This window comes from Macaca thibetana, chromosome 12, assembly GCF_024542745.1.
Source record: "Macaca thibetana thibetana isolate TM-01 chromosome 12, ASM2454274v1, whole genome shotgun sequence".
NCBI classification, from domain to species: domain Eukaryota; kingdom Metazoa; phylum Chordata; class Mammalia; order Primates; family Cercopithecidae; genus Macaca; species Macaca thibetana.
Window position 1 is genome coordinate 93935006 of NC_065589.1, and position 16368 is coordinate 93951373.

A 16368-nucleotide genomic window follows, 5' to 3' on the forward strand; every position below is an offset into this window, starting at 1 on the left:
GGTGTCCATGGATTTCTGGTTCAGAATCCCAATTAAAGGACAAGCGTAAAGTACTAAACATTCAACCCCACGTTCTCCTAAACCTCAGGTCAAACTTTCAGTTGAAACCCCCTACTAAATATAATCCTCAATTAATTAGGTTTTTCATTACCATCAATTTTTAGAGAGATGACAGCATAAGAAGAAACACTGAAGATTTTTAAAAGGAGATAACTTCAAAAAGGTATTCCATTCAATGTCTTACACCTTATATCTCTGTAACAGCAGCAAGACCTAATGCTCCTAAAGGTGATGCTGAATTCCTATAAAAACTCAAATCAAAACTTCATTAATGTTCTCCATAGTGTGCTTATTCAGGTAGAGAAGTAGTATAATGCCTTGAATATGTTTCTATAAACAAGGATTGAAATAAAAAGGTGTTTCCATGTTTAGTCCTCAATTAAATAGAAAATCGAATGAATAAGAATGTACTATGAATTACCAAAGGGCTTCTTGATGAAGGTTTCTCAGCATAACTTTTCATTACTACTACTAGTCTATTTTCCTTTGCCTTTTCACACCTGCTCCTTTCAAGCAGACAGTAATCTAGCTCATTATTTAAGATCCTCTGAGAACAACAGTCTAAATCCACCTTAGAAGAGAAGATTCTGACAGCCAGAATTCCTGCATGATCTATATTTGGTTTCTAAGTTTCAAAGCTCTACTGGAAACAAAAGTTGAAGCAAGATACTTGGGATAGAAACCCATCGGCTCAATGCAAACAGGGTCTTTAAGAGCAATTGACCAAATGAACAAGTAACTGTGTGCATATTTTGTTTAGCCACCAGAGGGCAGCCTAGCACCTTAAGAGAAAACAAAGAACCTCGTCCAGAATCCGGCGCAGAAACAGAGGCTTCCATTGGTTGAAATACAATGACTCCAACCATGGTTTTTTGATGTTCCACAGTACACTCCCGAGTGCCCACTTATGTCGTTATTGCTGTCATTCACTCATCATATAACTATCTGTTCAATAAACATTTAAGGGCTAAAAAAATGGAATCAGGCATTAGCCTTGAAATTTGGTAGCAAATATGAAGTACACTAGACGCTGCTGAGTTCCTGTAATTTGGCATCAACCTTACCATAAGAATTCAACAACAATATAAATGGCCAACAAACATATGGAAAAGGCTCAACATCATTAATTATCAGTGAAATGCAAATCAAAACCACAATGTGAAACCACCTTGTTTCTGCAAGACTGGCCATAATCAAAAAAATTAAAAAATAATAGATGTTGGCATGGATGTGATGAAAAGGGAATGCTTTTACACTGCTGGTGGGAATGTAAACTAGTACAACCACTATGGAAAACAATGTGGAGATTCTTTAAAGAACTAAAAGTAGATCTGCCACTCGATCCAGCAATCCTACTACTGGGTATCTACCCAGAGGAAAAGATGTCATTATATGAAAAAGACATGCATGTTCATGGCAGCACAATTCGCAATTTCAAAAATATTGAACCAGCCCAAATGCCCATCAGTAACGAGTAGATAACGAAAATGTGGGGGGGTGTGTGTGTATGTGTATATATATATACACATATAAAATCATGGAATACTACTCAGCCATAAAAAGGAACGAAATAGTGGCATTCGCAGCAACCTAGGTGGAATTGGAGACCATTATTCTAAATGAAGTATTAATAACTCAAGAGCGGGAAACCAAACATCATATATTCTCACTTATAAGTGAAAGCTAGCTATGAGGACACAAAGGCATAAGAATGATACAACGGACTTTGGGGACATGGAGGAAAGGGTGGGAAGTGGGGTGAGGGATAAAAGAGTACATATTGGGTACAGTGTACACTGCTTACGTGATGGGTGCACCAAAATCTCAGAAATCACCACTAAAGAACTTATCCATGTAACCAAACACCACCTGTCCTCCAAAAATCTATTGAAATCAAAATTAAAAATTTAAAAAAAACTCAACAATAGTACACGTCAAGTGACTCCAGTGTCAATAATACTGCAGAATGTATGTCAACAGCAAGAAAATTGACAAGTATCTATTTCTGACTCTACCTTCATGGAGGTCCTTGTTAAACCCATTTTACTTCCGACTGCCAAAGATCTGCCTACCAACACCCTTCCTCAGTACATTCCTTTTCTATTCCAAAGCATGCAATCTTCAAGTTCAGTGTGTTCTGCCATTGTCTTTAGTCCAGTGTAGGTGAGGGATGAGAAACACCTTTCTGAGCCTGACCAGGTGTATCTTACATCTTGTCCAGTTTCTGCAGAGAGATAAGGTAAAATCCATCTCTTCCACATGGAATTCACAGCCTACACCAGCTCCTGGTAGGAAAACGCTGCTAAGCCAGCAGCTCTGGCACCCTGGGAAGAGAATGAATCCCTCTTCTTTTCCAGGTCTGTTAAAGTAGGACACTTTGTCTTTTATGCCCAGATCCCATGTAAATTGAGGAAGAGTAAAAATATAGATATGTATAAAGATGGGCTTCCTCCAAAATGAGAGCCAGACATTTCTTCTTCCAAACCAGAGCTATAACTTCTGAAGCCAGTTCTTGTCCTTGGAGATCTAAAAGGAGATTTTGAGTTTGTGTCTGATGGATAAAAACAATACCCCTAACAAATGGTTTTTAACTGTGAGGTTTCTTACCACTACAGAGTTCATATATTTAGTGGTTTCATGTTCAAAGGTTTCCAGTAATTTTAGGACACTGTTATTTCAAAAAAAAAAAATAATCAGTTTGTGCTGAAATGTTATTTATAACTGTCCCAGAGTCTGATAATGCCCCAGAGGTACATACTAGACCATGGGATCCAGTATCAATGACCAACCCAGGAGAAAAGACCGCACCGTCATGAAATGTTTGGAAGATGTGGCCTGCTGCTTCTACCTGCCTATACAGGGAGTCGCCCCCACCTCTCCACCTCCCTACCCCGTCTCTCAAGCATGGAGTGGCTGTGCAAGATGATGAACTACTGCCATTCCTAGACCACACCCAAGGTAAGTAAGGTGCATGTTCACATCTAAAGGCCTACAAGTCAGTGTGGGCCAAATGAAAATTAGGCAGTGAGTCCAATTCAGTTCATTTACTCTACCTCAACTTTCTATTCAGTTTCTGGCTAGATTCCTTTGAAGGTAGTGAGGTAAGGTAGGCCCCAAGAAATAAAAATAAAATCCTAAACCCCCAAATGACTGAACACACCCCCTCGTGGCCAAGGAGACCCCAGAGGAATGTTAAATACCGAGTTCCAGGCCATGACAGATTGTGAAATTGGAAACGCCTGGTCACACCCCCTCCCTCGCCAATCGGCAGTAGGCCTTCTTCCCCAAGGTTTAAACAGAAGCCAGCCCTTTTGAAATATTCACTCCACTGCTTCACTGCTGATATCAACCACGGCCTGCCCCTGCCCTTCTCTTTTGCAATTTCAACACAACCACCAACCAGTGTTCCTTCCCCAACAAGAGACCACCAACCACGAAGTGGTTCTGGTTCTGGGCAGGCTACTAAGGCTGCACACAGAGAGCCTTCATGTCCTCTGCTTTACCCTTTGATGTATAGGGCCTAATTATAATACATTTAAATGTTAAGTCTCTAAACCAAAGTGAACATGGACCCATGTTGCATACATGTTTTCCTACTATACATGCACATGCCACTCCTTCATGAATCTTCATAACTCCTCCTGTAATCTGTTGAATAAGTATATTTGGCCACCCTGTGAAAAACATAAATCCCTTTCTTATTCTTTCCACCCTCAAAGTGGCTTTCTGGCCAGAGGTTACACTTCCCAACCTGTAAGAATGGTCATCCTGCAGCCTGCAACCCTTTATGAAAAATAAAGCTCTCCTTTCCAAATGTATGGACCTCATCATACTTCTCTTGACAGTTCAGTGCCACCAGTACATGAAAGGAAGAGAAGGCTCACTCATAAACTCGGATAAAGCTATCACTGGGCTCATCTTGTTATACGCTGGACTCATCTTGTTTTGTTGATGAGACAAAATGACTGGACTCTGGAAATGTTTCAAGACATGATTGAGCTGAGGATATATGGGTTTTTCTGTTTTCTGGCTGTTCAGAGCTGTCATATTCTAGAACTATGGACTGGGGAAGGCTCCAAGGGCCACATTTTCCCCCCATCCCAGAGTCCTACCAGGAAGGACCTTGTGAAAATTAAATGGCATTTTAGGAACAAAAATACAAAACCACTGAAGAAAATTTCCTTGATCTGTTCATTCTCCTATATCAAAAGAATTACCATATCAATTCACAGTTATGACCAATAAGAAAAGTACCTGTACCTATAAGGATAAATCTAAAACAAATGTGCAGAAGTCATGTAATTTCTGAGATGACAATCTTCGATATTGTCTGAGCTTATCTTGTCATTTTATAAATTAGAAAAATGAAGCCCAAAGAAGTACAGTGACTCACCCAAAGTCATACTACTCCATTGGCTCTCATCACCCTAATGATGAACTCATAATTATACGAAAAAAACAAGAATGATATAAATGAGGGCTATCAATGAAATTAACTAGGATATCCAATGTCTGGAATCCAAAAATAATCTCAAAAACATGCAATTGATTATTTAAAAATAATCTCAATCTCAATCATACTTCAGAGTCCCAAAAGTAAAGACTCTTTTTTCAATACTGAAGCACCCAGACACTCCTGATTTCATTAGCATTTTCATCAGCTCTATTTTAGAACTTAGCATAAAAATACCTTCTTCCTTTATCGTTATCAGCAGCAAGCATCAACTTCCCATAAATCAACTCCACCTTCATATTTTGAGGCCACTTAATCACCTCACATCAAATTTTATTGCTCAACACCAATGTATGGTTCAAAAAATTAAATCTTCAAATACAAAATCACCAAACTGAAGCTTAATAAGATTAACTCTATAGTATCTGAGAAGTCTGTGCTAGAATTAGATTCATTCACAAGGATTTATGAAATAATCGGTTACAATGAATGTTCCATGAAAGAATGGTTACGTTTATGAGAGGTCATGTACTCTAAGCTGAGACTTGTTAACGCCATCCAAAAAGGGCTTTCAACATTTCCCAGAAATAGTCTACAAAAGAAGCCTGATCTTGGGAGCATTTTCCAGTATTTAACAATCCCAACTCACAACTTGAGTGTTCCCACTAAGCAGACTGATGTAGAATTCAGCCTTTTAAAGATAAAATGGCTAAATTCAAAGAATTTGGTTTCAGGAAATTGTGACATGTAAGGTAAGCAATGTAATACCATTCCCCAGCTCAACAAAATCAACATATATTCGTCAATGACTCCTTTGTATAACAGGCTATATTATTATAAAGCTATGGTGATCAAAACATTGTGGTATTGGCAGAAAGATTTGATCCATGAAACAAAATAGAGAGACCAGAAACCTCCCCCACATACTTTTGGGAGAGATGGACACATTCATTATCTTAATGGTGCTGATGGTTTCATGACTGTACACATATGTCAAAATTTCTCAGACTGCATACTTTAAATATGTGCAGCTTTATGTAAATTATGCCTCAATAAAGCTTTGTTTTGTTTTAAAAATGTCTCTATCCTTTTTTTTGGTTAATGACAACAATTGGCCTTTCTATATTCCAGCAAATTGTTACCTGTTCTTGGCTGATACCATTTTTAATTCTATCTCTTCCTTCTATTCCTAGCTTCTGGACAGCTTTATACCACCCCTATTATCCCCACATCTCTGACTTTCTTGCTGTCAACAGCACCAATGGCCAGATGTGGTGGCTCACGCCTGTATTCCCAGCACTTTGGGAGGCAGAGGCGAGCAAAACACTTGAGGCCAGGAATTTGAGACCAGCCTGGCCAACATGGAGAAACCCCGCCTCTACTTAAAAAAATAATAATAATACAAAAATTAGCAGGGCCTGGTGGCACATGCCTGTAATCCCAGCTACTCAGCAGACTGAGGCATGAGAATTGCTTGAACCCAGGAGGCAGAGGTTGCAGTGAGCTGAGATTGTGCCACTGCACTCCAGCCTGGGCGACAAAAGCAAAACACTGTCTTAAAAAAAAAAAAAAAAAAAAAAAACAAAAAACAAGAACAACAATGTGTACAACCCCAAGGGATTCATCATGATTGGATGATTGATTTATGCCAATTATAGTAATCCTATTCCCCTTTGCTTTCCCAGAAATGTGGAGTGGTCATGTGATCCAATTCTGGCCAATGAAGTGTAAGGATATGTCTCCTGGGGACTTCTGGGATACATTTCCCTCCTGGATTAAGCCTTGGATGTGGTTGAGTGAGGATGTGATGATCGGTACTACAGCAGCTATTTTGCTACCATGAGGCACAATCATCTGGATTATGAAAAGGAAACAGGCTGAGGACAGGAGAAAGGAAATAGAGAAAAAGCCTGAGAATTTGACATCGTTGAGCCATGGCACCAAACCAAAATTTGGTTCTCAAACTTTAATAAGCATAAAGAATCACCTGGAGAATCTTGTTAAAGTGCAGATTTTGATTCAATAGGTCTGAGTGGGGCCTGAGAGGCTGTAGTTCCAATAAGCTCCTAGGTGAGGAAGATCACACCCTGAGTAGCAAGATTTTAGACTTCTCATATTGTGAATAATTAAATATGATTTTATTGCTTAAGCCACTGTTAGAATCCTAATACTTTCACGTCGACTTGTTGGAGAATTTTCACTCCACTGGGTTCTTTTAGAAAAGGAAAAACACAATTCTGAGAATAGAACTGTTGCTTAAGCGATTTAATTCCAAACTTCTGCAACATTAGGAAATAAGTTTGAGAAATAAACCAATTTACACAAAGCCAACCAAGATTTGAAGACATTGCCTAGACCTGAAAGATCATTTTTTTTCTCCTCCTCCTCACCCCAACAAACAATTCACTCAGTCATTCAATTAGCCCTTTTTTCATTCATTCAAACATTAACCAGCACATGGCAGATGCAAAGCACAGTGCTAAGCATTGAATGCTTAAAAGAGTCAAGCACAGACCCTGCTAACTTGATAGGAGCAGGTAGAGAAGATAAAAGAAGGGCTGGCTTACAGTTTTCACATCATTGGTGCCAATAATTCCACCAATCTCCCCCAGATCTTTCAACAGCAAATTCAGAATCTCAGTTGCCCTTTTCTTCTGGTGGTTGCTAAGCTCTTGTAGCTGGCTCAGCTCTCTCTGCGTGGTTGTTAATGTAGTCTGAAAAACAAATTTCAACAACAGATTCAAAGAGTTGCCCATCAATTTCATACACTCCACATTACACATAACACCATCATGTAGAATGGAGTTCTTTGACATGACTTACATGACTTCAACCTAAGAATTCTTTTAAGGCAAACTCTCGCATAGCACTGCACTCTTGGATAAGAAGATGAACTCTTTATCAACAAGTTATATCACATGGCCTGATACATTATATGTCTACATATCAGATGACAATTCCAAGTCAGGGAAATAAGTTATTAAAAATAAGTAAAAGCCAAAAAAGAAGTCCTTAAGTTTATAACATGTAATTGCATCTTCCTACTTACCAGATATTCTATGTTAGTCCTATCTGTTTCATTTCAGGGTCTAAACTTACCTGCAAGGGTCCCCACCTCCACTCCTAAACAAACCTGCTCCCTGGGCCACCTCCATATTCCCACCTAAATTGATAAAGACAGATGGGTCTAGAATAGATGGCCAAGAGGTAGTTTAATAAGTTTAGAAAACAACTTCAAAAAAAAAAGTCTTCAAATTTTCAGAGTGAAGCTGAATTAAAAACACTCATCTTTTTTCAAAATTAGGTTACTTATTACAAACCAACAATAGATTACTTATTAAAAACCAACAAATAGTTGGTTTCTCATTATATAGCAGAAGCTCTATTTTCTTGTCAAACTTTAATAAACTCTTCTCTTTTTCATCCTTCATGTATCTTGCCAAAAGGTATGTATTCTTAACTAACATTCAACATCAGGAAAACGGTTATCTATTTATAAAATTCTCCCATATGCAGCTACAGCATTTTTAAACAATCTGTATAATTTTAATAGCCTTCTACACCAATCTAGTAATACTTTGGTTTCATGACAAATTAAAAACTGTATTATGAAAAATGTTTCATTGTTTTAAGAAGCAAGTAATATGAAGGACTAATTAAAATAATCCGATAGAAAACACTAAGCAGAGGAAATCTAAGTCGCCCCCTTTCCTAAGCCACTTCGGAATGAGTTTGTTTTATTTTGTTTGGTATTGCCAACTGCTTATGTCATCTTGTTTTTAAAATCCTCAGAGGCAGTAGTCCCCATCTTGGGAAGCTGCTAGAGAAGTCTTCCTCCATGCAGCTGAATGTATGCCGTGAGGAGCATTTCCTGTCAGCCTCACAGTCGGCAGATCAGCATTCTCCTGCGCCATCTGCTACTTCTTTTTAAACTGGATGCTTTCCACAAAGCAGGCTGGGCACAAGCCCAGGACACCAGGCCACTGGGCAGAGGTACTAAGGACAGCAGGTTAGAGCCAGTCAGCTTCTCCACCACCCATTTTCCAGGTAGAAAAGGACATATTCCACCCCGCCATGCCAAACACTCACTGCTCCTGCTACCGCTAGCTCACTGCAGAACCTACGGCGTCTTTCATTTGGAGAATCTGGAAATAAGGGAATGTGCAGGCTGAAGCACTGGCTTAAAACAGAACAGCAAACAAACAAACAAGGGCAGCTTAGTTCCAGGCTCCTGAAGGTAACAGCCAGGACAAGAAGCTGACTGGAGGGAATGGAATTCATTCAGGAGGGTATAAGCAAGAAGAGTGAAGTCCGTATCTTCCACGGGACCCCACTCTTGCCAGTAGCAATGCTTTGAGATGTATGTATTGATACTGTAGCATATGCACAGATGTGCACTAAGTGCTTTACATAGACTGTCACTAATCCTCACACCATGCAAGCAGCATGTTATCATCACCATTTTTACAGATAAGGGAATGAATACTCACGAAGCTTAACTGTCTCAGCTAAGGTCTAAGAGTTATGAAGTCAGACTTGTAACTAAGATTTTTCTGGCTCCAAAGTCTGCACTCTTGTGACTATTCCCACAAAGCATCCCCACTAATGTTATCAACTCTCTGGATATAAAACAGTCATGATGTGCAGTTCCAGGATGAGTGAACAAAAATCACTTGCATGAAGTATTTCAATTGTTGGAGGGACCTCAGGGAATGCATCTAACACTGAATAACTATTCAGCTACTGCCTCCTTATACCATGTCTGTCAATGAATATCAATATGAGTACAGGAATGGCAGCCAAGGAAGTCCCACCCCCTAGACACAAATGCTCCAACCGTTTTCTGGGCCAGCTCATCTGTCAGCTGCTCATTGGCCCTGGTCTTATCCTCCACTTCCTGTGATTTCTGGTCATAATTGACAGCCAGCTCCTCCAGGGCCTGGAGAACTTCTTTCACCTCATCCTTGGCTGCCTCATTTTCAATCTGGAGACGTGTCAGTTCCTCCTGTATCTTCTCATAATCTCTTCTTGTGGAAGCTAAAAGCTGGGAAAATGAGATGGCATGGAACTTGTGAATCTAATGTTCAAATGTTTATGTTCTGTGCTGTATCCAAAAGTAAGTAATTTAAAAACCAGATATAAGAAAACAAGTTGGAAAAGTTCAGGATGATGGGAAACCCCACTGTATGGTCCAGACGATAAAAAAATAAAAGAAAAAGGCAGATATGCTCTCATTGCAAAAATCTGCTTTGTGCGCATGTGTTTTGTTTTGTATGTTGTTTTTCATATGTTGTTTTTGTTGTTGTTGTTGTTGTTAGTTTACAGCTGTATACCCTTAACTCAAAGAATGAATCACACATCAAAAATCACTGCATTTTATAGCTATTCCATATTTTAAGCAAAGGATGGGGCCAGGCGCAGTGGCTCATGCCTGTAATCTCAGCACTTTGAGAAGCCAAGGCAGGTGGATCACCTGAGGTCAGGAGTTCAAGAACAGCCTGGCCAACATGGCAAAATCCCACCTCTACTAAAAATACAAAAAAAAAATAGCTGGGTATGGTAGTGCACACCTATAATCCCAGCTATTCGGGAGGCTGAGGCAGGAGAATCGCTTGAACCCGGGAGGCAGAGGTTGTAGGGAGCCGAGATCATGCCACTGCACTCCAGCCTGGGCAACAGAGTGAGACTTCATCTAAATAATAAATAAATAAACAAACAAACAAAAGATCTGAGTCATTTCCAAGGAAATGACAACGAATAACACTTACATAGTTTTTACATGTTATCAGGATTTCACATTGTAAACAGGTTGACTTCACAATCAACTATAACAGTGTACAAGAGTGATCGGTCACCTTTTTTTAACAACCATCATGAAGATATAGAAGGATGTACCCCAAACATTATCATTAGTTAAAAGCAAATATCTGGGCTTGCCGATGCTCTCACTATCTTTGTTCCTATATTGGTTTTCCTTTATTGAACAGATACTGCCTTGATAGTATAGAAAAATAAAAATGTTAAGGAGTTTTAACAGTAACAAGAAGGAAAGTTTATCTCAAGCAGCTGTGCCAATGTTGGGGAGACTGGAGTAGAATGGGAGGTAGAGGGCAGGAAACTCAAGCAAATGGAAGGCCTCGACTATAGCTAAGAGAGAGAGAATAAGGAAATATGGTTCACCTGATTATAAAAGTGTAGCTTGTCTCTCTATCAAGGGAAGTGTTTGGGCAGGGGAGGTAATCATTGCCCTAAAGAGATGAAGAGGAACAAAGAGGAAGGAAATGGTTACAGAGTCCTTTATGCCTACAGAGGCCTGGGACTGAGGACAGGAACCCAGGCACCTGCTGTCATTGCACAGTGGGATTCAATCCATAGCATTTCAGCAACGAAGCAGAAAGCAGCTTAAAGCACAAAAGAGAACAACACTTAAACGGTCCTCAGCAAGGGAATTATTAATTGTGCATGTTTGATAGGTTGGCTGGCTATCCTTTGCTTAGGTTCTTGTTTGTAAAATACTTGGCGAAACACAGTGTAATAAAAACACTTACTGAAGAACTGAATGCCTTTGGGGAGAGACTGAAAACAATTTGCCTCCTTTTTAGTGTATTAAATACACGCTGGCACAGTACTCGGGCCCCGTTCTCTTTGCCTTCCCCTCCTCTACCTTCTATTTTTGTTTTTGTTTGTGTATCCCTACAGGACAGCAGGAGAACATGGTGTATATCAAAGATCTGAGCCAGCTGATTGCAAAACTGAAGTAGGACTCAAACAACAGGACACAGTATTGCTGGGTATTTGGAGGCAGAATCATCCTTGCCCAAGGCCAGGTGTGGTGGCCCACACCTGTAATCCCAGTGCTTTGGGAGCCAAGGCAGGAGGCATGCTTGAGACCAGGAGTTCAAGATCACCCTTAGCAACACAGAGAAACTCTGTCTTAAAATATTAAAAAACTAGCTAGGTATGGTGGCACACTCTTGCAGTCTTAGCTACTTGAGAGTCTTACGCGGGAAGATCACTTGAGCCCTGGAGGTTGCAGTGAGCCATGATTGCACCACTGCATTCCAGCCTGGACAACAGAGAGACCCTGTCTCAAAACAAATAAAAATAAAAAAGGATCATCTTTGCCTGATCACCCAACCAAAGGTCTCTGCCCTTCCAGGACGAAGTGTAGCCACTGGCTACTCAATCTCAAAACATCAGGGGTTTTTGAAAGTCAGATATGTATTTTCTAAATTCAGTGATAATCAGCTTGTTAGAGGCAGTGAAGGGAAATCTACCAAGAAATTTCCACATGATTCTGTGATTATGAAAAGCTTCTTTGCCAATTAAATTCCTGAATAAACATCAACAACAAAGAGTAATAGAAGAACTTTGTGGAAAAAAAATATATTGCATTCTTTACCTCGTCCTGATCCAACATCTGTTGCTTCAGCTTTTCAGCCAGCTGGCTCTGCTGGTTAATTTCATCATCCTGAAACGAAACATCATGTTTGGTTTTTTTTGTTAGTTATGTCATTTTTGATATCCCAGTCTCCCAATGACAGGCGACTACCATAAGCTTGCTAATAAGAAGGAAGGAATGGTGTGGCGTTGCTGCACAGAAAGCAGGCAGGTTCCGAGATCTCATTCACTTAAAATACCTCTTCACCCACCTTTCTCAGCAGATGAAACAGCTGAATATTCTGGAAATGTAATATCCTGCACATTCAACTCAATTCCTGCTCATTGAGAAATCAGAGATCTAGAGTTTGGGAACTGAAAGGGACGTTAGAGATATCCCTTCTAATTCAAAGATGTTAAGAGTGAAATTCCTAATTCAAAAAATAAAGGAGTGAATTTCTATCTAGCTGCACTATCATATATTATTGTCCCAAGTCTTGTCAAACACATCAGTAAGCAGGAGTGCTACCACCGGATCGGTAGGGAGAGCCAACGTTTCCACTTCAAACCTCTCAGACCGGAGAAACATGAACTGGAGATTTGACACTGGAAGACCTTCCTCTCGACTGGAAGTTAATTTTCTTAACAATTTAAAAACAAACAAACAAACGAAAAAACCAAAAAACAAAAAAACCTCAGAGCAGCTGAGGGGCAGAAGCATTCATGCTTACTTTCTCGGCTGCCACTGAAGTGGGAAAGGCAAATTCTCTCTTCTCTCTCTCATTTTCTGCCACTAGGTGTTGCTGCCACAAAAGCAAGGGTATTTGCTGCCTACCTCTCCCCACCTCCCCTTAGACTCGGTCCACCCCCAGTGCAGGCTAAGCAGCAGACAGATGACGGCTAACTACATAAAAAACACAGTCTTCGCTGCATTATTTTCACGACTTCAAATAAAATTTAAAACAGCCTGGGAAGATAACAACCTGGCTTCGACGGTCTAAACAACAGACAGCGTCAGATTCAATTGAGCATCCTTGGGCACTTCTTCGTGCCAGGTCCTGCCTAGGTGTTTTCATCAGTAGCCCAAAAAAACGCACCCTGTACTGTGCCTTTTGCCTTTTCCACAGATGAAATCCAACCCACACTTAAGGGCCTGGGTCACAGAACCTCAATGTTCCACGGGATAGTCCCCAGCCTGTTTGGCGGTATCTATGCATACATTTGAATCATGTTAATTTAATGTCACAAACTAATGCTTTCCATGGAGAAAGAAAATTCTAAAATCAGCCATAAAGGATTTGAATCTCCTTGTCCTTTATGTAGAATATCATTTGGCTTCACTTTTCTGCTCAGAGAGATCCTGTTTCTACTGAACTCTTTACACCAATGTTTCTTTAACGGTTCTATTTTCCTGCACGAATCATATTTCTGGCAGGTGAGTTAGGGAAATTATATCAGAATGAAACCTCCAAAAACTGGCACTTCTACAACTAGAAGACTATTCTGTAGATATATTTTCTCTTCTACTTTATAAATGTAGCATGTCAGTTACCAGGACCGATTTTGTGTTTATGTTCCTGAGCACTTAAATATTAAACAACTTAGCATAAAGGATTCAAAGAGTTTACCATTGGAGAGCCACCATCTCTTCTCCTGGGACAAATGGACAAGCACTACAAGTGATATAAACCATGAAAGGAGAGAAATGGAGTAAACTCTGTCCTTACACTGTGCTCATTTCAAAGCCTGAAGATGCAGGCTTCCTCCCAACAGGTGACAAGCTGGGATGCAGTGATTTTTAAGGTACAGTGAAAAACCAAGGGCCCCTGGCCCCACCCGGGAAGGATGAAGAACAAGGATGATATTACAGAAGATGTGGATCACTTGTATCACAGACATTTCCCAAACTACATTTACCCTTTATTAAGGCAACTTACCTAAGGAATTAATGAGATCCACTGTGATTTTTTTTTAAAGTCTTTCAAAACTTCCAGAATAATAAGCTGTGCTTATATCTACACATTCAACTGCATCTCTTAGAACATGCATAAGCATGCTCACTCTGATGCCGGCTCTAAAGATCTAGTCCATGGATAACAGATTTTAAAGTACTTTTCAGAAAGTATTTTATACTTGAATTTTCTTATACATGAAATAACATGAGGCCAGGTACAGTGGCTCATGCCTATAATCCCAGCACTTTCGGAGGCCAAGGCAGCTTGATCACTTGAGCCCAGGAGTCCGAGACCAACCTGAGCAACATGGCAAATCCCTGTCTCTACAAAACATACAAAAAAAAAAAAAAAAAATTAGCTGAGTGTGGTGGTATGTGCCTGTAGTCCCAGCTACTCAGGAGGTTGAGGCAGGTGGATGGCTTGAGCCCGGAAAGTTGAAGCTGCAGTGAGCTGTGATTTCACCACTGCACTCTAGCCTGTGCAACAGAACAGACCCCATCTCAAAAATTAAAAAATAATGCGCCGGGCATGGTGGCTCAGGGCTGTAATCCCAGCACTTTGGGAGGCCAAGGCAGCTGGATCATGAGGTCAGGAAATCAAGACCACCCTGGCCAACATGGTGAAGCCCCATCTCTACTAAAAATACAAAAATTAGCTGGGTGTGCTGCTGTGCGCCTGTAGACCCAGCTACTCAGGAGGCTGAGGCAGGAGAATCGCTGGAACCTGGGAGGTGGAGGTTGCAGTGCACCAAGATCGTGCCACTGGACTCCAGCCTGGGCAACAGAGCGAGACTCCATCTCAAATAATAATAATAATGATAAATAAAACAAAATAACATGCACACCCTTATAAATGAGAAACTGGTCAACCCCGGTTGTCAACAGGTCACTGGTCACCTTTAATTATGAAGATGTTTTTGTTGCAATGGTAATCTGCATAAAAATAATCAACTTTCATTTCTGTTTAAGCTTGGTTCATGTCAGGATCTCCAAGAGCAGAGCAGTAGTGTAGAGGGACAGGGACTAAGAGACAGGGAGTGCCAGAGCCAACTTGTTCACAATGTGTCTCTGCTGGTGGCCCCCTTGGCACCTCACCCCTTCCACACCACACACAGAAGTAAGCAGAGCCCAGTCCAGCCCAGGAGAAAGAAGGAAACTAATATTTACTGGGCACGTGCAATGTACCGGAAACTTTTAACCCTCACCACAACCTTTCGAAGTAACAGATATGAGTCCCACGATACAGATGAGAAAAGCACCTTCAGCAGGGCCAGGCATCAGCCAGGACTCAGCATTATCGTCACAAGTCTGCCCGGGTCTCAGTGCCATTGTCATAGGTCTGACTCCACAGCGCATGCTTGCCCATCACACAGCATGGCCTCGGGAGAGTACCTGTGCTTGGAGCCCTGGTGGGGCAGCACGGAGGGACAGAAGGGGCAGCTGGGAGGAAACCGTGTGGTCTTTCTCCCTCCACACCCTAAACAGATTCACTGAGGTGGACCAGGTCCTCATTTAAAGGGCTGAGGGTGAAATGGGAAGAGCACTGGGTGGGAGTCAGAAGATTTATATAACCTCATCCTAGCTCTGCTGCCTGTGTGTGACATACCCTTGGGTAAGTCACATAACTACCCTGGGCTAGTGCCTCACCCAGACCTAAATACCTCCTGTTCTACCTTTCAGTAAACTAAGAAGGGGCCATATCCCACCTCATGTATTCTTCAAGTGTCAAACCACCTACGTCAACAGAAACATGGAAGTGCCTCCTAGAACATTTCAGAGGAGGACCCCTAAGAATGACAGCTGGTGAGACATAATCAGGCAGTCTATGGGAAGGGTCACTGAGGGCAAACCATTAGCTCTGGTGCCCCCTAAGGCTGAGGTTTTTAGGCTCAGTCCTCTCCCATATCTCTCAGCATCATTGTACGGTGGACCACAAATACTAGCCTCGAACAGTGGGTCTTACAGAATTTTCAAAGCACATGCTGTAGGAAAATGACATAACGAAATGGCCTAGGCTGACCATCAGGAGACAGAGACTGTCAAGCCAGTTCTTCAGCTACCAACTGAATGCCTTGGACATGGCATTTTCATCTCTCTGTCCTAATCACTACATTTTGTATGCTGGATTTGAGACTCTAAAGTCTCTGTCTTGGATCAATGAAAGTTCCTTGTGCTGCCGAGGTAAATGATCCCGATTCCGCCATGCAGGCATCTATTCATAGAGAACTGAGCACAGAAACAGCTTCTCACCCTCTCACCCAGGATTCTCTGCGATTACTAAAAATGAGCCCATCGGTTCTAAAATGAGAAAAAAAATGCATATGGTCTAATGTTCTTTACTGTTTAAACAATAGCAATTCCTTGGAGAAATCAAGAAATTGCATATACTGTTAACTTACTATTGATCTATTTTTTCTCTTTGTTTGAAGCTTTGCATAAAATACATAGACAGAAATGGAAGATAACGGTATGCTTGGAGCCTAAAGGGCAAGTAACCCATCTCATGGGTGTGAATATTTTA

At 40.9% G+C, this 16368-nt stretch overlaps 1 protein-coding gene across 1 annotated transcript in view; it reads right to left on the reverse strand.

The window, feature by feature from the left end:
- Positions 1 to 16368, reverse strand: part of KIF5C (kinesin family member 5C) — a 153658-nt gene that overhangs the window by 35886 nt on the left and 101404 nt on the right. Inside the window, exons 13-15 of the mRNA XM_050752192.1 lie at positions 11916 to 11984; positions 9351 to 9557; positions 7081 to 7227 (exon numbers count right to left, since the gene is read on the reverse strand). Of these exons, the coding sequence (XP_050608149.1) occupies positions 7081 to 7227; positions 9351 to 9557; positions 11916 to 11984 (423 nt within the window). The remainder of the gene's footprint in view (positions 1 to 7080; positions 7228 to 9350; positions 9558 to 11915; positions 11985 to 16368) is intronic.